Source organism: Lepidochelys olivacea (genome assembly GCF_965140295.1).
Source record: "Lepidochelys olivacea isolate rLepOli2 genome assembly, chromosome: 15".
NCBI lineage: Eukaryota > Metazoa > Chordata > Testudines > Cheloniidae > Lepidochelys > Lepidochelys olivacea.
In genome coordinates this window covers 34345116-34367893 of record NC_140425.1, presented here as the reverse complement: position 1 = coordinate 34367893, position 22778 = coordinate 34345116, and the positions used below count along the sequence as shown (strand labels likewise).

Genomic DNA, 22778 nt, shown 5'->3' with positions numbered 1-22778 from the left:
CCGCCGCCTGCCCCCCCCCCCGACCCCGTCCCGGGCTCCTCTTCCCCCCTCCCCCCCGCAGTGCCGTGCTCCTCTTCTCCCCCCATCCCCGCCCCCCCCCAGTCCCGGGCTCCTCTCGGCCGCCGCCCGCCCCCCCGCCCCCGTCCCGGGCTCCTCTTCCCCCCTCCCCCCCGCAGTGCCGTGCTCCTCTTCTCCCCCCATCGCCGCCCCCCCCAGTCCCGGGCTCCTCTCGGCCGCCGCCTGCTCCCCCCCCCCGACCCCGTCCCGGGCTCCTCTTCCCCCCTCCCCCCCGCAGTGCCGTGCTCCTCTTCTCCCCCCATCCCCGCCCCCCCAGTCCCGGGCTCCTCTCGGCCGCCGCCTGCCCCCCCCCCGACCCCGTCCCGGGCTCCTCTTCCCCCCTCCCCCCCGCAGTGCCGTGCTCCTCTTCTCCCCCCATCCCCGGGCTCCTCTCGGCCGCCGCCCGCCCCCCCGACCCCGTCCCGGGCTCCTCTTCCCCCCGCAGTGCCGTGCTCCTCTTCTCCCCCCATCCCCGCCCCCCCCAGTCCCGGGCTCCTCTCGGCCGCCGCCTGCCCCCCCCCCCCCCCCGACCCCGTCCCGGGCTCCTCTTCCCCCCTCCCCCCCGCAGTGCCGTGCTCCTCTTCTCCCCCCATCCCCGCCCCCCCCAGTCCCGGGCTCCTCTCGGCCGCCGCCCGCCCCCCCGCAGTGCCGTGCTCCTCTTCTCCCCCCATCCCCACCGCCCCCCAGTCCCGGGCTCCTCTCGGCCGCCGCCTGCCCCCCCCGACCCCGTCCCGGGCTCCTCTTCCCCCCTCCCCCCCGCAGTGCCGTGCTCCTCTTCTCCCCCCCATCCCCGCCCCCCCCCAGTCCCGGGCTCCTCTCGGCCGCCGCCTGCCCCCCCCGACCCCGTCTTGGGCTCCTCTTCTTCTCCCCCTCCCACCCCATTCTGGGCTTCTCGCCACCGCCCGCCTCCTCTCCTCTTCTCCCCCCCCCCCCCAGTCCCGGGCTTCTCCCCGTTGCCCGCCTCCTCTTCCCCCCCCCAGTCCCGGGGGGCTCCTCTTCTCTCCCCCCCGGCCCCGTCCCGGGCTCCTCTTCTTCCCCCCCCCCCCCCGCAGTCCCGGGCTCCTCGCCGCCGCCCGCCTTCTCTCCCCCCCTCCGCCCCCAGTTCCGGGCTCCTCCCTCCCGGGCTCGCCGCCCCCCCCCCATACCCCGTCGCGGGCTTCTCTTCTTCTCCCCCGCAGTCGCGGGCTCCTCGCCGCCGCCCGTCCCCGTCCCGGCCTTGGCCCCGTCCGGGCTCCTCACCCCCCCAGCCCGGCCCCTCTCCGAACGGGCCCCCGTGGGGCCTGGCTATCGCCCTGTGGGGTCCTGCAGCACCTGCCTCGGGGGCTTCTCCCTCACCCCTGCAGACAGGTGGTGAATCCTCCTCCCTCTTCCCCTCTCTGTACCATGTTTCCATCTTGCCCTGCATCTCCACTGGCTATTGTGCCTGGCTCTTGCCTGCTTCATGCCCTTGAGGGACACTGCCCCGGTCACCGATTAGCTGCCTGCCTCCCCTCTGCCACCGGGGCTAACCCAGTCTGTAACAGCTTCGACTAACTGACCTGCCCACAAATGGTCAAATCGTGTCTAATATGGGACTGAGTGCCTTGTTTGTTCTTAATTAGTAATAAATAATACTCCGCAAGCCATGGGTTTCCCCAGCCCAAGGCAGATGAGATGTGCCTTAACTGTGATCTGGGTGTCCCCTGAACCCTCTTGGGGGAAGGGAAAAGTAAAGAGGAGATTCTGAGCCTGGACTGTCTTGGAGGGATGAGTACTGAGCCTGATTCCAGAGAGGGCAAAAGTGAATGAGTTTCAGTAAGTCCTGGAGCACTGGGGAAGATCCATACAACTGGAAGAAAGCTAATGTTGTGGCAATTTTTAAAAAGGGTGAATGGAATGAACTGAGTGATTACAGGCCTGTGAGCCTGCCATTAATTGTAGGCAAGATATTGGAGCAGCTGATGCTGCACTCCATTAATAAAGAATTAAAGGAGGGTAATGTCATTAATGCAAATCAGCATGGGTTTATGGAAAATAGATCTTGTCAAACTAACTCAAGATCTGTCTTCATGAGATTGCAGGTTGTTAATGACTATAATAGTGTTGACATACTTAGATTTCTGTGAGGCATTTGACTTGGTACTACATGACTTGTTGATTAAAAGGATGAATGGGATACAATGATCATGGTATACATTAAGTGTATTAAAAACTGGCTAACTGCTAGGTCTGAAATCTGTAAACAGAAATTGTAAACAGGAATAATCATCAAGCAGATGTATTTCCATTGAGGTCCTGCAGGGATTAGTTGTATGCTAGAAGTGTGTGCAATTGACACACAAATTTGGAGAGTGATAAATAATGAAGAGAGACAGGTCACTGATTCAGAGAGATCTGGGATTGCTTGGTAAATGGGGCACAAACTATGTTTTAATATGGCTAAATAGAAATGTATAAATCTAAGAACAAAAATGTAGGCCATAGTTATAGGATGGGGACTGTGTCCTGGGAAATAGTGACTCAGAAAAAATTGAGTGGTGTGGTAGATAATCACCTGAATGTCAGCTCCCAATGTGATTCTGTGGCAAAAAGAGCTACCTAATGCAGTCCTAGGGTGCATAAACAAGGGAATCCTCTAGTAGGCTTAGAGAGGTTATTTTACTGCTGTATTTAGCACTGCTCTAGTGCAGCTGGAATACTGTAGTTCGGTTTTGGTGCCCACAATTCAAGAAGGGAATTGATAAATTGGAACAGGTTCAGAGAAGAGCCAGGAGTGTGAGTAAAGGATTAGAAAACCTGCCTTATAGTGATAGACTCACAGAGCTCAATCTAGTTAGCTTAACAAACGGAGGTTAGGGTGTGACTTGATTACAATCTAGGAGTGTCTACATGAGGAACAAATATTTAATAACGGACTCTTCGGTCTAGCAGAGAAAGCTCTAACATGGTCCAGTGGCTGGAAGTTGATGCTAGACAAATTCAAACTGGAAATAAGGTGTACATTTTTGACAGGGTAATTAACCACTTGAAGAGTTTACCCAGGGTCATGGTGGATTCTCTGTCATTGACTATTTTTAAGTCAAGGTTTGATATTTTTCTAAAAAAGATGCTCTAGAAATTATTTTCAGGAAATTCTGTGACTTATTTACGGGTCACACTAGATGATCACAATGGCCCTTTTGGCCTTTGACTCCATAAATCTGAACTATTGGTTTGCTCTGGACTGTATTTATATTAGACATGAATAACTGAGTTTTAAAATTACCCTGTGAACCTGGCCTAATAATTGCCAACAGACAATGGTGATGATTATACTTCACATGTTCTCTACTCCTTTTTCATTTTTTGTAGCAGGAGAACCAACTGTAGGTTTCTTCTCTAAAGGAAAGAATGTTCCCTTGGTATCCTTGCAGTGTGTTGGCAACAGGTTTTAACAAATATGCCAGATTTATCTATTCTATTTTGTTGTTTATGGAGCAAAGTGTAATTGTTGAGATTGTACTATAAATGATGATTTAACTGGGGATGGGTCCTGCTGTGAGCGGGGGGTGGGACTAGGTGACCTCCTGGGGCCCCTGCCCACCCTGAGATTCTATGAAATATGCAAGTGCAGATACTAGAACAGTTCTAAGTGTGGAATTACAACTTGTGGTGTGTGATGCATTGTCTACCTGTTAGATAAAGGAAATGCTAGGAGCACTAGAAACCGCAATAACAGATTGGGATGAAATAACAGTTGTCAATTGCGAAGACCGACTCAAACTTTTGCACTTTCTTAGATTAAGCAGTTTTCATACATCTGACAGTGTCTGAGTGCTCAGCTTCTCCTAGAGCTCTTTCATACAGCAATGCCTTAAAGTGTTGGTTTTGCTCAAACTTGAGGGATGGAATTGGCAGTGGGCAGCTGGCTTAAAATGATGGTTCTGAGTTTTAAAATTAGCTCTTTTCACCTGTCCAAAGTAATGTCAAAGTTGATGTTTGGAGGCCATGTCTAAAATATCTAGTAGCAAATGTAATTGCCTCATTCCCATTATCTTGAAATGTCTCTTCCTCTGCTGGGCATTGCACTGAATTTTGTTTTGTTGAAGAAATTCCCACTGTCCAGAATAAATCTTCCCTTATGTTGCATTTCCAAGTCAACTATGGTGACTTGTTAAAGGAACGTACTTCTTCCTTGTACATAACCTGAACTTCTGGCCAGGTTTATGATGTTTGGAGCCCCAGTGTTAACTTTAGGACTTAATGCTGTGACAACTTAAGCAATATTTAGCAAATTCCTCTGCCAAGCAAATGAGTTAGTGCTGGAGTGTCAAATGTGGACCACCTCCAACAGTCATAATGTACAGAATAATGCTTCAGCTCTTGTCTTTATAGCACAGATACTGATGATCTTGTTGATTTGTGGTGAATATACACTGTTGTCCTGTGCTTTACTTTGTTCTATCCACTCTCATTTGTTCTCACAGTCTACATGAGGGGAGAATTGCATCCCAGTAGAAATGAACATTGCAGACTGTGTAGAGCATCACTGCACTGAGACTCTGCTGTTTAGATGGCCCACTTGTTTGAGAGAGAGATGGATATGGATGGACTCATCTAACAGTTTCCTTCTGTCGGGTTATGAGTAATCGGTCAGCTAAAGAAACCTCCCTCTTACAACAGCAGTTGGGAAAGAGTCCATAGACTCGAGGCTGCAATGTTGGCACAATGACTTATAGACGTCACTGCTTGAAAAGACCAGTTTCATTTCTCTCCCTCCCGTGACCAGTGCAGGCTTGTTCCCTATGTTGTTTTCTAATGGTTTTTGTAGTGTAGTTTTGAAGGGTTCAATTATGGGGCTCTCACCATTTCCATTAGGAGACTGTTTTTCCAAGTGATGTACTGAAATTTTTCTGATGCTTAGCTGTATATAATTGCACCTACTTATGCCCTCTTTGACCCCTCCAAATAATTCCTTTCTTCTGGTGTTTATATCCATTCAGTGCAGTACAATATAATACAACTTTATTTGCATTTTGTATTTGGCACAAACTGTGTTCCAAAGCCCTTGGATTAAATTTCACAACTGCATCATTGTTATACTATACAAAGTATTACATAACTTTTACTCTTTTGGCATAAGGAATTATTTCAACCTGTTTATGCTGCTTTTATCAGAATTTGCTCCAGTTTTTTATTTTAAGCATCTTTGCAGTGCTTGAGATGTGGAACAAAGAGTTAAAAACATACAGCATTAAAATACAAGTAAACACAAGATGCCAGCCAAGACTCTCCAAATAATTGCTCTCCAAAATCCAGTAAACAGTACCACCTCATCATCATCATCTCCAAATTAATCCCATCAACCCATCTCCCTGTATGCTTAGGGACAAGATGAGCCCCGGGAGAGTGTCCAGAAAAGTAACGAATCTGAGGAGTGGCCAGGAGTGCATTCTGGAGTAAGGAGCACCACCTTCTCCGATTTAGACCAAAGTGGCTCCAGTTTGAGCATTTCTGTTGCTTGCAACCACAGCAGTATGCATAGGGAGATGGGCTGTCACTTAACTAGCCATAATAATTAATTTTTATTAACCACTTTGCACTTTATAGGTCAAAGCAGCACTTTGAACTCCACCTGGGAGTCAGCAGATGGACTGATCAGCTGTATAATGTGCTCCCTGCAGGAAACCCCATTTAGCAAGTAAACAGCCACATTTGCCACTAACTTTAGCTTCCAAATCATCCCAAGGTCTGTCATCATGTGTAGCATGCTGCAATAATCTGAGCTCAGGGTGTCAAAGGCATGAATAATTGTAGCAAGGTCTATGTCTGATAGAAACAGTCACTCCTCAGGCACAGATGAGTTGTGGAGGCAATGTTCTTGGCCAAAATTCTTAGCTCTGAGCAGTCCCAGAATTTATAAAGAGCTGTGTATTGTATACCTATGAGACAACTGAACAAGTACCAGTAATTTCAGCAGTCAGGTGCCCAGAATTGGATGCACAGAGCATCCTAGCTGTTTGTGCATGCCACAGCTCTAGTAGGAGAGACAATTTCCTCCTTGCTACAAGATGAGGGTGATGTGATTGTTTTACGCATGCCCCAAAACTTCATTGGCCTTTTTTGCTGGTCCCTCCCTTTGCACACTCTCGCCTGGTGTGCTCTCTGCTTGCAACTACTGCTTCCCAAGTTTCTCCTTCCCACCGACTATTTGTATTTAAGATTATTTCCTCCTGAGGTATTTATTAGCTGTATTTTCCCAAATTGAACCTCATTTTATGTTTTGCACTGTTATAGGCTGGAGAATGAGTCACTATTGCTTAAATGAATTAGGGTGGGTGAATTATTATTTTTTAGGACACAAACTGTTTTCTAAAAAAGAAAAGGAGTACTTGTGGCATCTTTAGAGACTAACCAATTTATCTGGGCATAAGCTTTCAAGTACTCCTTTTCTTTTTGTGAATACAGACTAACACGGCTGCTACTCTGAAACTGGCTTCTATTACTCACCCTGTTTCATTCATATAGCTTTCCAAATTATTCACCTTTAGGGCTGAAATCTTCTGTTCTTGGTTTCTGCTTCAAGGTAAATTTTTGGAAAGCTCAAGCAAAGTGCTTTCAGTTATGGGATAGGATAAAATATCCTCTGTGGGAGAACTTCCAAGATCCTTATACAGCTGAAGTATAAAAAGTAAAACTATATATGGGTAGTCCTTGGGGATTAAAATCCTAGCTTGTTGTGGGGTTGAGGCAAAGGAGAAATAATTTTTATAAGTAATTATAAACCATTTCTAAGTATGCATGGTGTGAAGCTAAAATTGAAGCAAAGACTTTTGAATCTCAGCCCTCCCCGCCCTCCCTTGTGGCATCACTGCAAAATTCTGCCTTACTGGAGGCTTATGCAGGCACAGAAGCTGTAGCTGGGGCATTTTGTATTTAAAAACGTTTGCAAGTGTCTAACTGAAAACTCCTCAGCCCAAAAAGTGTCTTAACATTTGGAGCAAGAAAAAGTTGTGAGTGGCAAAAAAATAATAGTCTTTGATGGGTGTGCAACCGTTCCTGCATTCTACAAATACAAGCTTTTACTTACAGGAAAATTGTGCCATTCTGTTGCAGAGATGCAGCTCTTCCCAGCGGCAACTGATGTGATGTAGTTTTATTAACCCAGTTTGACAGTGTGGCCAAAATTAGGAGCAACAAAAATGGGGCATTAATCTCTGTCGTCTTTCCATATACACTTTGTTAGTTTAGTGTTTAAATACAGAAAATTCTCCCATCCCATTTTCTTGGGAAAAACAAACCTTTTAAAAAAAATGCAGATTTCTTAATGCAATATTAAGTTGGTCAATTCTTAGGTAATTTCTACATTCCCGATAATTGTGATTTTTAAGGTTTTTACAGCGTTATTAAGTTGGCCTATTGCACATGTGCTTTTAGTGTAAAACAGAATTAGTAAATACTGTATTACAGAAGCTTGATTGTTGCTGTTGAAATATTAACATTTCCTGATATTTGTGATTTTTAAGTCTGCTATATTAGATGTATCAACACTGTATGTAAAGTACCTGCCCAGTCGTACGCACCCTTTGCTCTCCCAAATTCAGTGGAGGGCGATCTGTATTTACTTTTAGTAATGAGTACTTAACAGTTGCAATAATGAAAGAAATGCAGTGCGCTCAGATTTGTGGTCGCTCTCATTCATTATCGTAGGGCTAGTCTGCGCTGGCAACGCTGAAGCGCTTTGATGTGCCTGTGCGGTCACGGCGCAGTGCTGGGGGAAAGCTCTCCTAGCGCTCTAAAAAGCCACCTCCGTGAGGGGCGCAGCTACCAGTGCTGAGCACTGTCTGCACTGGCGCTTTTCAGTGCTGAAACTTGTTGCTCTCGGAGGGGGGGGGTGTTTTCACACCCCTCAGCGTGGAAGTTGCAGTGCTGTAAATGGCTAGTGTAGACAAGCCCTTGCTTTGCATCAGCAGTAGTAATTCAGGGATCTCAAGGTACTGTACAAAATCTTCATTCCTGTTTTACAGATGAGGAAACTGAGGTCCATGAGTGCTGGGGGGCGGTGGTGGCCTGAGACGTACAGGAGGTCAGACTAAATGATTGGACCGTCCTTCATTGCCTTAAACGCTGACTCTCTGAAGTGACTTGCCTGAGGGGTCACTTCATGTCAATAGCAGAGCTGGATATAATTCTTGGGTCTCCTTACTCCTCCCCTGCTTCAACCACTTGAACGTTTTGCCTTATAACAAGTGTTTAACATGGGGTTGTACTTGGTTGATTACTTTCTACTTATGTAATTTTACTGTCTGCCTAGTATTTTATAAAAGGTCAATGAACATAATTGATTCTGCCATTTTTATGAATATCTGTGGAACAGATGGCTGACTATTTAGATGCTTATTTTATACATTCAGTTTGTTCCTTTTCTCTTTCAGCCGAGTGGTTTTACCATGCTCAGTGCAAGAGGTATGTACTCTCTACCTTTCTAGTTGGGCTTTGTGGTCTTATTTTAAAAACTGATTAGCCGGGATCCAAATGTTGGTTCGGTGCTGTGCGTCCACTAGTCTACCAGATGTGAGATACTGTCCCATCAGTGAGGCAGAACAAACTTGTCTCAGCTCAGTGAACTTCAAAGCAGACAAATGACTACAGGTCAAGAAACTTTAGCTGCTTCCAAGCCAATCCAGTGCTTATGATCAAGAAAAGGAAATTGTAAATCTCTTCATTGCTGCAGAAACTTCCTGCTGATCAGGCATTGTGTGACTCCAGCTAATATAGTTCTGTCCCCCATAAAACAGGGATAGGGACACTCTTTAAGTGTCTGAAACTGAGGATTTAAATGGCACTGAAATGCACTTAAGTAAAGCTCACTCCCCCAAGTTGAACAGAAAACTTCCTGTTCTAAGGGGAAATGCAGCCTCTTTCGTTTACCTTCTGGTAGCTAGTTCCATCCACCTAAATAGCTTTCTCCAAAGAAAGCTGTGTTATATACATGTGTACTGACCTCTTGAGTAACTGTGTGCATGTTAAAGCTGCAACACTGGAAATAAAACTAATCATTTCACAATTTTACTAAACTAAAAACACTTAAATAGTCATACTTGCATGTCTTTTGCCAGAACAGAAATAGTGTTTTGTAGTTCTCTTGGGTATCATGGAAAATTAATAGCACAAAGAATAAAATTCTTGATCTGTCTAGTGAGGCCCAAGATTGTATGCTGTTGTATTAATGTGGAACAAAACAAATAGATCAGAGCCTGTTTTCATGATCCATTAGACATACTTTTCCAATATTTTGTCATTCTCTAGTGTGCACTTTCCTTATACTAAAGTGTCAGTTTGCTTGCATGTAATTATGTCCATACAAAGTTCTCTGGTCAAATTGAAATATCTAAATTCTGACACACTAAACAGTTTTCCTCTGTCCCATTTTAACGTTGAAATTTTGTATCTCTTAATTTCAGTATCAAGTTGGGCAACTTTACTCTGTGGCAGAAGCTAGTAAAAATGAAACAGGAGGTGGTGAAGGAATTCAAGTCTTAAAGAATGAGCCTTATGAAAAGGATAGTGAAAAGGGACAGTATACCCACAAAATCTATCACTTAAAGAGGTAAGGGATCTATTTGGGTTCTTTCTGTGGGGGAATTACTGACCCATGATTTCCCAGCTCCTATTTTTATTATGTAAAAGTACAATACACTGCAGTCTTGTCCAGGAAATATTTAGAGCCAGTTTGGAATTTTATGAAGGGTAATGGGGAAGAAGAAGAGCACACCATAAAATGGGTCTGGACATCAAAAAATAGTTTTAGGCACTTAATTCAGAGGAGACTTTTCTGCTGTTTTATACAGCTCATCAAATTGCTGATGTTAAATACATGAGTTTTCCCAAAGCTTGTGATACTTCGGCCTGTGCTTTGGTTAGTGAAGAAATTCATGGCAGCAGGATATTGCCACCAACATATATTTTTGACAAGACTTTACTTGATGCCTTTCCCTGTGCGATGTGAGCACTACCTTAGCCAGGCTACAGGTCCCTGGACTGTTCCTGAAATTGGGCCATATTTGCTACCAGTGAGCTATGTTCTCTTCTTTTTACAATTATGGAAGAGGAGTTCCTCTGAGGTCATTTTCTTGCTTACTCTTTTGATACACATGCACCAGTGTGATGTGTCTAGTATAAAAAGTGGTTTAATATCTTGGCTACAGTTGTCTTCCACTTCTACTCTTGAATGGGAAATGTTCATTAATATTTGCCTATTAAAGTTGTTGCTGGAATCTTGCTACAGCTGCTGGGACCCCTGATCTATTTTGATCTTGTCAGTACTGTAAACAGACTGTCCAGTGGACCAAAGAGTATAGTTCTGTATCTATTACGGTTTTCTTTGAAGGCTTAAATAATATAGAACAGAAGGTTGTAGTTAAGACCTAGAAAAAACTGACTAACAAGAAATGGATTGTTGAACAGAACCTCCTTCTAGTTTTCTGTGATTGGTAATGTCAAAGTTTTCAAAGTTAGGAATATAACTTTCTGACCTAAGAAATTCCTCCTTGGTTGTCTTTCATTTTCCTTACCTAAAGTGGATATGGGATTCAACTAAGCCCATGTTTTGTGCTAGTGTTTAATTTGGTAGGTGTATGCAGTACAAATTGGTAATGGAGATGTGCCAGGGCTTCATTTCGTCAGGAAGCTGTACGTGTTCTACTTCAGTTTAAAATTAAGATACTGGTAGTTAAGTGTGTTGCTACAATTTTGTGGTGTAGCTAGTAGAAATTGACTTGTGCGGAGTTTGCTCACCAAAGTTTGAGGAGTGAAGCCCTCCTCCCTTATTTTCTGTTGGACTACTCAGCATGATAATCACTGGTGTTGTTTTGCATGGCTTACTATACCTAGTTTACCATTTTACAAGAAATCAGAATTTTCAGCTCTCTTGTAATTGTTTAAACTGCTCTTCTTCTTTTGTTTCTGCAAAAAATTATGAACATGAGCCTCCCAGCTGGCCTGTCCTATTTCTAGAGCCCCTGTCACAATAGTATTTCGGAACTAAGTGATTTAGAGATGTGTATTAAATAAGAAGTCTTAACTTGGGTCATTAGAGTATGACTTGTTTATAGACTGCTTTTAATGTGGGGTTTCTTACAGCTTTCCAGTTAGTTCACTGAGCTCACATGTTTTAAGAATATGTATTATCTTTTTTAAAAGAGATCTGGAACTCAGTAACGTTTAACTTTTTGATCTGGTTCTCTCAGAATATATTATTCCTGGGGAATTCTGCGCTGCTGTGCAATGCAGAATTTAGCGGAACTCCCTGTTTACCCTGCAGAATTTCTGGCTGCCACTAGGGGCCGCTGGACTCTGCGGAGCCCAGCTCAAAGTGAGCAGATCTCCCAGCCTGGGAGGGCTGGAGGCTGCACGCTCTGCTTGATTCTCATTCTCCCAGGATGGGAGAGGGCCTGGGAGAACCAACCAGCTTTGGCAAAGGGTGAGGGAGGGCAGGGCTGTATCACAACGCGTCCCCTGGTGGGACAGTAAAGAAACTGCGGGGAGTAAAGGCTCTGGGTGTGCTGGGGCCTGGGGGCTGCCCTGCTGCTGGGCTCTGTGGGGAGGGAGGTGCTGGTGTCTGGGGCGGTGCCTTGCGGCTGATCTCTGCGGGCCCAACACAGCCCCCTCGAGCACTCCCGACTGGGACTGGGTTGTTAACTGTCTACCCCTGGGGGAATCTTTTTTGCTGTTGTCTGTATTGTTGACATGTTGACAGGTATTTTGAAATAAATAACCAAAATAATTGAAACTGGAGTGATTATATTGTGGTGTTTTGACAAAATGTGCAGAATTTTGAAGAATTTTAAAATATTGTGTACAGAGTTTTGGGGGGTTTTTTGTTTTTTTTTTTAAATTTTTTGATGCAGAGTTTTTAATTTTTTGTTGCAAAATTCCCCCAGGAGTATAATATATAATAGCCACTTTCTGTGATACATGAGGATGTAATTCCTATGTTTAAACTTCAGTATTTTACATACTTAAAACTAGAGCTGGTTGAGCAAAACTCCAATAATTTAGCTAACTCTATTCCATCAATTCATGAAGAAATTATTCATGAATAACTTCTTCTGTTTGACAAACTCCTTAAAAAGTGAAAAACCCAAAGGCACTTTTGCAAGTGCACACACATTCATTAAATTAAATGTAGAGTTAGGTATGTCCTAGTGCATATTAATCTCTGAATGGGAATATCCCTTAGACAGGAAGGTATATTATATTTGAAGGATTGTACTCTAAATGGAAAGGGGAAAGGCAAACTGAAGGCACAGGAACAATAGACAAACTAGGGTGAGGCAATAACAGCGGGGAAGGCTGCAGATCTCCTTGTCAGACCTGGGCACAATGCAGAGATTACACTGGTGGATGTTGTTGAAGGTCTCCTGGCAATGAATGAAGATCCATTGTCCATTGGAGATATATTCTATCATTGGCTTTCACTACCATTGATTATGAGGTGTTGCTGACTTGCGTGCAGAGGGAGTGGATATGACTTCTCTCAGGTTGCTGACCATTCCCAAGGGAGGAGGATGAATCCTTGTTCATCATCCCCAAGAGTGCTCCCATGTGGAATCAAACAGATTTCAATTTTATCTCCCTGACAGTTCAAGACCTACATGGAATCAGTGGTGGGGGAGGGGTGTTAATAAGGGGTATTTCAATATGTTGTGTGCTTTCTCATTTGACCCAGCCGGTGCTGTCCAATGCCTGATTCAGTGTCTGTGGGAGACTGAGGTGACGGCAAAATGAGATGTCACTCCCAGCAGAGAGCCAAAGCAGGAACCCCTTTGGTTTAAAAGAGGGAGCTGCTCACAGGGTCCTGAAGTGGTGAATGCATTTCTTAAATAGCCAGATTTGTTGTTCTCCAGCTTGTGCTACCTAGGCATTTGGGGAAGGAGGGGTATGAGAAGAGCTAATGTTTATCGTAAAGGTGGGAGTGGTGACTATTTGTCAAATTTTAATTCAGTCTTTGATTTGTTATTTTTCTAGTGTGGAGTGAGGAGCAGCTACTGGTCCAGTCTTTTTATGTGGCTTTTGTGTTTGTCAATGGTGCATAGAGCTTGGGATGTGTGTATCTTTTGTATATAAATCAAATAAATGTTGTTCGGCTGGTTCACATCTGATCCTTGGGTGGAAGAGTGTGGTACAGGCACTATTCAGTGTAAATTATACATCAACTGAAGTTACCCAAATGTTAGGATAGCCAGATCTTCATGTCTCTAATTAGATTTCAGAGTGGTAGCCGTGTAAGTGTGTATCAGCAAAAAGAACGAGGAGTCCTTTGTAGCACTTAGAGACTAACATTTATTTGGGCATAAGCTTTTGTGAGCTAAAACCCACTTCATCAGGTAAGTTTTAGCCCACAAAAGCTTATGCCCAAATAAATGTTAGTCTCTAAGGTGCTACAAAGTACTCCTCGTTCTTTTTTCTGCTAATTAGAATAATTTGGTCATAAAGTGTAGTAAGTAATACCTTATCTATTCACTTTAAATACTGAAATCTCATGTTTGCTATCAATCAGTGTTTTCCTATTCAAGATTAAACTTGTTCATGTCAGATAATTTTTTTTTTTATTGCCAAACAGAGGTTCCAGCTTGGCAGCATGAGCCAAAACATGAGCTGATCTGTTGGAGCTAACTACAAGCATATGGAAAATTATATCTGGAACTTAATGTACAGGGTTGCTGTGGCTACTGTGAAGTTGTTAGAATATTTTTGTTGGGTTGGCTCTGGCTGGCCCATTTAAATCTGTTTCAAGCATTAAGGTTGAATATTTGAAAATAACAATACATTATTTTGCCATTTGTTCTGGATCTCTCCATCTGGTCAGTCACCAGTCGTACCTATTGAAGTGTGAACTCACTAACTCTACAATCATGTTGAAGAGGTGATCTTTACTTACCAGCCATTCTTTAGGGAAAAGATGACTTTTCCATTCCATTTGAGGTAGAAAGAACCTTGAATGATTGTCCTGAGTGTTGGACTTCAGCATGGGTTGCTGGCCTTGTTCTTGGCCCCTTCATTCTTTTCTCCAGGTAGCCCCACTGACTTTTCAGCTTGCTTTCTTGATCTAATAGGGCATGGGACACTGAAAATATTCTCCATTTTAAAGGGAATCTGTTCAGGAACTGGGTATCATCAAACACTAGAGGTAGTGAAATGATAAGGAATTAAAGCAGGCCATAGGTTCAATTGCCATCTTAAGCAGTAATTTCTTTCTCCTCAAGAAATCAGATAAAATCCTAACTTGAGTTGCAAGAGGTAGCAATCTAACCACATAACATGGCATTTGTGAGTAATCATTATCTGCTATGTGGGATCAGTTGATGTGAAAAGGAACAACTAATTCCTGGAAGGTTGTTGCAGGCCATTCTTTAAGTGCATGGGCAGAGCTGAGTGCAGATGTCTGTACTATAACTACCTTAAGTCTGTACCACTGATTACAATTTTATAAGCTACAAACTCGCAGTCTTCAAAAAAAGAAATAAACGTTTTAGTGTTGGAGCTATTCCTGATCCATTATGGATAATGAGAACCACAACTGTAGATAGAATCTCTCCTGTTTCAGGGCATAAACCAATCACCAGTTGCCTGGGGTTCAGAAAAACTTATCTTTATGGGGTTTCTGTACTTTTCTCTGAAGCATCTGGTCTGACCACTGTTGGGGAGAGAATTCTGGATTAGGTGGGCCTTAGGTTTACTCAGGCCTGACAATTCCTATACTAAGAATCAAAATTTACTTAAGACATAACTGGGATAATTTAATTGATTCCTATCCAGGTTCTAGATCAGAGCTAACTGAGCTACATGACTTCATCTATGTCATGTCATGCTGCTAGAGAGATCAACAGACCAGAACCTTAGAGCAGAGTTTCTTTAGACAATGGTGTTTACGGTAGTTGAAGAGAAAGGAAAGCTAAACTAAACTTATGATTGAGATCATGCTGCTGAAAATGTTTGAGTCCATTACTTTGGGAATGGGAACATTATTGCAGTTCATACAAATTAAACTGATTGCTTGTGCATCATAATTTTTAATATGCTTGGGTAAAAAAAGTGCCTTTTCAATTAGATTGCTAGAAATCATTGTGGAATCTCATTCAGTTGGCAGAGCTGTAACAAACATACACTATTTTGCTCTTCACAGTAAAGTTCCTGGGTTTGTAAGGATGATTGCTCCAGAAGGCTCCTTGGTATTCCATGAAAAGGCTTGGAATGCATATCCATATTGTAGAACAAGTAAGCTTGCTCTGAATTGATTCTTACCTTTTTGCCATACTGCTTAGAGATGCTATCAAGTGGTTTAGGCCCCAAAGTTTTGTAATTGGGTGGAAAATACCTTACAGGTCACTTTTTGGCAAACCTACTCTGGCTGAGCTATGCAGCCATGAAAGACGACAAAAGTTACCAGCAGATTCTAGTCCCAAAACATAATTGTGTGCTGTGCATGATGTCTCCAGTACCAGACTAAAGAGTCTGACTAATGTCTCTTTCCAAATCCAGGATAAAACTTGTTAGGAAAGAGACATAATTTACAGTCCCTAAAAGCTTCTGCAAAGGATGAATGTAAAGGTTAAAAATGACAATTGTAGATAGCAATCAAAGTTCCTTTGATCTGATGCACTATTCATGTTTACTGTCCAGAAAACGCTTTGGTCTTTAGAGGAGGAAGTTGCGTAAAGGAGATGCATTCACCATATTCCATTTCTGAAGCTTTGATTTCTTTAAATTTCAAGAATCCTGTCCCTTTTTTATATTTTTTGGCCCGTCTTGTTTCAGTGTTTAAAATACCTTAAAGCATACTTCATCTTTAACATTAACAAATTGTTTCACAGAAGTATGTTGATGAATGGTTTTATTGTGGGGTTATCTTATTGAACAAGGCGTTTTTAATGAGCAATTGTTATACCTTCTGTATATAACTCAATCTGTATTACAGATTGCTTTAGAGTTAAGACTTTTGTGACAGACCTGTTGCACATATTAACACTATTTTGAATGCCTTCTTTTCCTTTTCGTTGCATGTCCCTCTGGCTTTCAGTTGTGACGGTGAGTACCTGGATTATTATTTGTTTATGAAATGTGTTTTAATGTGGCTCTTGGTTATTAAAGTTATAACTGACTTTCTGATGCTGCATATCTGCCAATCCAGACTCTGGTTTACTGATTAGGTAAGATTCCACCAGTCAGAAATCAGAATTTTCAGATCCTATACTTGCCACTACTTCTCTTCCTTATTCTCTTGTTCTGCTCTCATCACTCACGCTGCTCTTCATAATTCCTGATACTGGAACAGTACACCACAGCCAAATGATTTAATAGCTGTGAATATATAGTTTAAAATGGCAAGAGTTCCACAGGAAGCTATCCAGGAAAGGGAAGAAAGTGCCTTGGGGTCTACTTTCCTTCAGCTTAGCATAGCAGACTAGCTTTGCCCTATTGCATCAAACACTCTCCAGGCAATTATGGCAGGGTCTGGGCATGTGACCTGTTTGAAATTGATAGCCAATGTCTCTGGAGGAGCTTTCTTTCTACCAGAAAGTGGTAAGTACTCTCAAGGATAGTCAGAGGGATGCAGGCTTTCTCTAGTTCAGTGGTCCTTCTGTGAAGGCTGGTGCTGAGGAATGCCGATTGTGTGTCCAAAATGCAAGTACATAACCTCTTCCTGAAGCTGAAGTGAAAAAACCACCCAGCCTAAAACATCCCCCAGCAATCCCTCATAGGAAGCTTTAGTTTTCACCATAGTCTTTGAGAAGGGTAAAACCTCCAATAATGCCTGAATCAGTGTATATATAGCGTTATCTGAACTATGATACTCTGTTCCCTGCATAAGGCCAAATTAGCCTACTGTATTTATGCATCTCCTCTGTTGGAGTCACTCACTGAATTTAGAGGTGGAAAATACTTGGGTCTTTGAACTTCCAGGAGACAGAATACTGAATTAGATGGAGCACAAGTCTAGTCTGGAGTGGCAGTTCTTGCTGTGGTTCCACCCCAGAGCCAGCTGCTGAATTTTCATTCAAGTTGAGTGTAGCTGTAGAAAGGGAAAAGATTAGCACTTCATTTGATTTATTATGTAGTGCCCAAGAACTCAGAAGTCTCTTCTGTAGATATAGACAAGAAATGCTCAAAACAGTGTCATTGCACTGAGCAAAGTTAGTATCCAAAGTGGTAATGGTTTAATGAAACGGACACACAACTGCTATCATAATTTAATGGGAATTTGTGTAACCTCCTGCATCACTTTGCAAATTTGGCAATGCAGTAAAGTGAATTTTAAATGAAAGTTAGATTTCTATAAATGAGCAACTTCCTTTGTGACTCTAGTTTGGCCCATCCTGCAACATTATAAACCAGTGTGTTAAAGCTGGATTAGTCAGAGTAGGAATGACACCAGTGGGTATTTAAACATTGAGCTAATATCAAACAAAAAAGCCCTTCTCATTGTTAAAAACTGTTGTAATGTGTAAATCAGTTTTTGGTCTCTTCTATAGTATATAGCCACTGTAGCTTGAAATTAGTCAATTGACCCTGGGATACTTGGCAGAAATACACCCTGCCAGCATCTGCAAATATAATGGATCCTGCCTACAGAGATAACACTGATACTGTCAGAACTCATAGCCCAACCTTTCCTCCACATGGAGAGCTAAAACGTTTGTAAAACATTGAGGTGAGGGCATCCTATCATCCCTGGAGCAGATGATGGGTAATCCAGCATGGAGTGAGTTAAGCTTTCTGTTACAGAGAAGGGCTGGGAATTTGGGAATGATTTGAGGGACCAGACATTCTCATTGGGAAGCTCACATTAACTCAAGCTCCACTTCTATAGTCCTTTTATGTAATCCATGACAACAGTTCATAGTTCTTTGTGAAACTGACATCCAAGGTAATAGCTGTAATGTAAAAAGTATTTTTTTTCCCTGACAAATGAAACTCCTTCATTTGCCAAACTTTTTTCAGTCTTACCAGTAGGCAGTTAGTCTGAAAAGTCAGCTCTTTTGAGGCAGTATGATGAAGGATCACAGGTCAAATCTATAGGGTTCCTTGACTGTGCGAATAGCTGGGTAATAAGACTGGCTCATGTTCAAAAATTCCTATTCCTGATTGGTGAATGGGCTAACCCAGAATCTGGATTGGTATCACTTAATGACTTAAATTTGAAACTCGTGCTTGTCATAATGGTAAGTGTCTCTTCAAAGACTGTTTTTTAGTTTTTGTAAAGTGCCTTGCCTCCTTTCTAATATTTTTATTAGCTGGAAGTAATGTTAAATTGCTTGACCTGCTCTCTGTCAAGCAGATTTCATTTCTGAATCTGAATTTATTGTGGAATCACCACTGTGGACATTCTATGAAAACAGCTCAGCTCTCACTAGAGACCAGCTATACAAGGAGTTGCAGATGGGGCTGTAAATCAGGTTTAGCTTGACCAATCGCAGTATGTGTACACGCATACATGCATGCAAGTGCATGCTTTCACTTTGTATCAGTAACTGCTTTCCTTGCTACTCGAGGGGGGTGGAGGAGGGTGTGGAAATTTGTCTGTTAGGTGGAGTTTCATGATTAGGCTGATTCTTGCTTGCATATTTCTACCTGCCACTGGAAATTTCCACTACATCATCCGACGATGTGGACATTCACTCATGAAAGCCTATGCTCCAATACGTCTGTTAGTCTATAAGGTGCCACAGGACTATTTGCCATGATTAGCTTTGTTATGTTAAATTTCATGTTCCCTGGATTTTAGCATTAACTCACGGAATATTAAAAAATAAAATTGAAAATTCTTTTGGGACATTTCCTACATTTTAGTACTGCAGGAAAGACCCCACAGCAGAATAGTATTTTTGCATGGGACCTTTTGTTAAGACGTCTGTCATAGTCAGTCTTAATAAATAAAATCCTGACTTTAGAAGAAATAGAAAACTTGCTGTGACATGGGTTGGGGGATACTGAAACCACTTGGAAGAGTCCAATTGAAGTGTTTACAAATTCTCCATATTTGTATGGGTAGGTGTCCTGGGTATCTAGATTTACCAAATGGCCATCGTTCAAGTTACTGCTTATGCTCTAACCAATATTTCAGGTTGAGGTGTAGGACATCTAAACTTGTCTGTTTCCATGTGCAGTAGTGAGGCCTCTATTTCTGTTCCTATCAGAGTTAAAATCGGAAGCAAAGTTGCTAGGCCTACAGTGCCTCCTCTGGTGGAGAAATGAAGTTGTTAAATGTAAGATTTAAAAGGGGAAAAAATAGTCACCCTTCTGCTGCTTGATTTTGTTTTTTTACAGAATGAATATATGAAAGATGACTTCTTCATAAAAATCGAGACCTGGCATAAACCAGACTTGGGGACATCAGAAAATGTAAGTTAGGGTCCAGTAGTAACCCAGCGTTTGCCATACTTACTGCACACATTGAACCTGATGGACCAATATCCCTTTTCTGGCTGTGGCCGATAGTTGATGCTTAAAGGAAGGCAGCCTCCCTCCAATAAATAATAAAAACTACTCCTCTAAACCAATGAAGCTATTTCTCCTACAGGCGTGGAAGGAAGAGGTTAGAGAAAGGGAGATGTTTTTATTTATTTTCAAAGCTTAAGAGATCTTCAGATCATTCAGTGAATGGGAATTGTATAACTACCCTAGATATAGCTCCTGAACACTTGTTCAAAGAAACTTCTTATCCTGGATGTCTCCTATTCCAGCTGCTCCAGCAAGGGTTTTAAATGAATTGTACTGGTCACTTTGAAGGCATACACTCAGTCCTCTTTGTTCAAGCATTTTATTAATGTTTCATATTGAAATTCCTTTTTTCAGCTAATTTTCTGTCTGGAAATATCCTGGATTGGTCCCTCTCAGTGTAGCTGGTTCAGTGCCAGTACGATGGTGCGTGATTTGGGCTGTCCCCTTTCTCTTCTCTAATGAAAGAGTAACCAGATACTAATGGTGGGCCCCTAGACAAATATAATTGTCCATTTTCAGTGTTTGGATGACTTGCCTGGACCCTTGTTTTTTATGCAGGCTAGAAACCTGCAGAGGGGATGACTTATGCTAGTGAAAATAGAAAGTAAAAAGTGTTCCCAGACAATTCTGCTTGTGCTTAATCTGAAGTGTATCTATGGCTAACAGCTATATGTATATGACACATGCTATGTATCTGGGCCCTTTGGTTTGCATTAGGTCACGTCTTTTGAGAGAAATTTTAATGGATACATTTCAAAACAGTATATGGCTAACAAACTTCAAAATGTGCTGGGGTCTCTAATGAACTCATTTGACGTATGGCAGGTTACTAATAACTGGATCACTTGCATTTCAGAGCTTTATGTGAAAGTTGCTCACTAAAACATCTGCCTAGCCTATTGAATGTGTAATGATTCTAATTACAGTGTTTGATGTCATTATCTGTAAAGAAAGTGACAGAAGAATACAATTTAGTCTTAAAACCAAACTCCTCTGAAAGCACAGAACTGAAGGTTTAATAAAGCTACAACTAGCTTCAGAATCACTTAATTAAATAAATGGTAACTTCGGAGTGTATTCCCCAGATGATTCTAAGAAAACTGTCCATCTCTGTAGAACTCAGAAAAATCTGCGTAATACAGAACTAATGCAGTGCCGCAATAAGGCGACACAGGGTAAAGTCCCTTCTTCTCCCCATTGCAGGTGCACGACTTGGATCCAAACACGTGGAAGAGTGTTGAAGTTGTCCATATTGACATTGCAGACCGAACTCAAGTAGAACCAGCAGTAAGTAGACACTGTGCTTATTGGGAGATGGTTGTCCTGTCATGCTAATTACTTTGGCCTAAATTTGCACCTTTAACATTGGTTATATTAGTTTATTTACAATCAATGGAAAACAATGTGTTTCATCCCACAAGTAAATATAAAATTGTTTTAAATAGAATTATTAATCTAAATTAGGGGATGTCAAATGATTTAAAAAATTGTCATTAATCACGAGATTAAAAAAATTAGTTGCAGTTCTATTTGCACTGTTAAACCGAATACCAATTTGTATATTAAATTTATATTTTTTGATTTTTCTACGTTTTCAAATATGCGGTTTTCAGTTACAACACAAATACAAAATGCACCCATGCTCAGTTTTTATTTTGATTACAAATATTTGCATTGTAAAAAGATAAACAAAAGTAGTTGTATTTTTGAATTCACCTCATACAAGTACTGTAGTGCAATTTCTTTATCGTGAAAGCGCAACTTACAGAATTATTATTTTTTATGGGCTGTTAAATCATCACAGTGAACACATTATTTTTTTTAAACCAGTGTTAATCACACACCTCTGTTTTGACCCTCTTCACTTACAGTACTTCATCACTTGGCGGACACTGTCACAGTTCTACTGTGTTCTCCTGATGTGGAGTGATTAAATATCAGAAAAAGCTAATGGAGCAAATCAGCAAAAGTTCAGGTCTTTTGAATGGGAAGTTTATTTATAAAAACTTCCAGATGGTTCTCTTGATAAAGAGATGGTTATCTGTAGCCATTGCAAGGCTGAATTCCAATACCATTGAAGTACTCTGAGGCTTCAGTACCACCTATGCGCTAAACATGCTTTCACCTCCAGTTCTTGTGCTCCAGGTAACCCACCGACTGCAAATAAATCCTGCCAGCTGCGACAGAGTACACTTAAGAGTTTCAGGGTTGCTGCAATCTCATGGATCAAACAAAGTACAACAGCTTAACCAATGGTATTGCAAAGTGGATAGCTATGGACTGCAGACCACTCATTTTGTAAATGAGAGGGCTAAGAGGTGGTGTTCAAATTGCGTCTTCCAGTCAGTCATACACCCTGCCCTCCTGAGGAACCATTGCATCAGGGACACACGACCTATATCACAATGAAAAGACTACAAGTTTGGTGCTTCTGAAAAATGCACTAGCTATTTGCTTTGGTTGATGATCACTGGACATCCTTGAGTGATCACAGCTATCTTGGAGTCACGACACACCTGATTGATGCTGCATGGATACTATAGTCGTTTGCTTTAACAGTAATACATAAACCTGTGATTAATCGCAACTAATTTTTTAAATCTAGTTAGTTTTTGCATTAATCACTTGCATTAACGGCAGTCTAATCTAAATGCTCAGTACTTTTAAATTTTGTGGGTACTTGCTAATCTATCAGGTTTGATTTTTATCAGCACATTGAGGGCAATGGATTTTTGGGAAACAGACAGCTGACTTGATCAAACTGACTTGATCAACATTAGTGTGCTGGTTTCAGTGTGTGAGGCTGAAATTGAAACAGGAATTGAATCCAGCTCTTCTGCATGGCCTGGAACAGAGCTCTGACCTGGCCATCCCTTTTTGTCACTATTTTAGGAATATATTCTTAAATAGCCCTCCGTTGGGTTATGGCAGGTTCAAACAGATCTGTCTTTGCTGCAGAAATCTCTGTTGGAGAATTGCTATTGCTTCTATCCTTTCCAACTTTATTGAACACTTCTGCCCTTCAGTGCAGCAATTATCACCAGATGGGCTGGTCTTTCATCTCTGCTAGCAGATAGATGGGCCAACTGTAGCTAGAGAAACACTGATGTCATTTCTTCAGCTGTAGCTAGAGAAACACCGATGTCATTTCTTCAGCTTCCCCTCTCCAGTTACTGCTTGGTTGCTGCTATTTATTATTTTGAAGCACGTATTATTTTGCCAAGCACCTCCCATGGTCCCTGCCCTGAGAACTTACGATC

General features: G+C 42.2%; 1 protein-coding gene across 1 annotated transcript in view; it reads left to right on the top strand.

Moving 5' to 3' along the window:
• The window catches only part of PITPNB (phosphatidylinositol transfer protein beta), an 80793-nt gene that overhangs the window by 344 nt on the left and 57671 nt on the right, over positions 1 to 22778 (top strand). Inside the window, exons 2-7 of the mRNA XM_084648856.1 lie at positions 8451 to 8481; positions 9480 to 9625; positions 15203 to 15294; positions 16097 to 16104; positions 19345 to 19419; positions 20722 to 20805. Coding sequence (XP_084504982.1) covers positions 8451 to 8481; positions 9480 to 9625; positions 15203 to 15294; positions 16097 to 16104; positions 19345 to 19419; positions 20722 to 20805 — 436 coding nt within the window. The remainder of the gene's footprint in view (positions 1 to 8450; positions 8482 to 9479; positions 9626 to 15202; positions 15295 to 16096; positions 16105 to 19344; positions 19420 to 20721; positions 20806 to 22778) is intronic.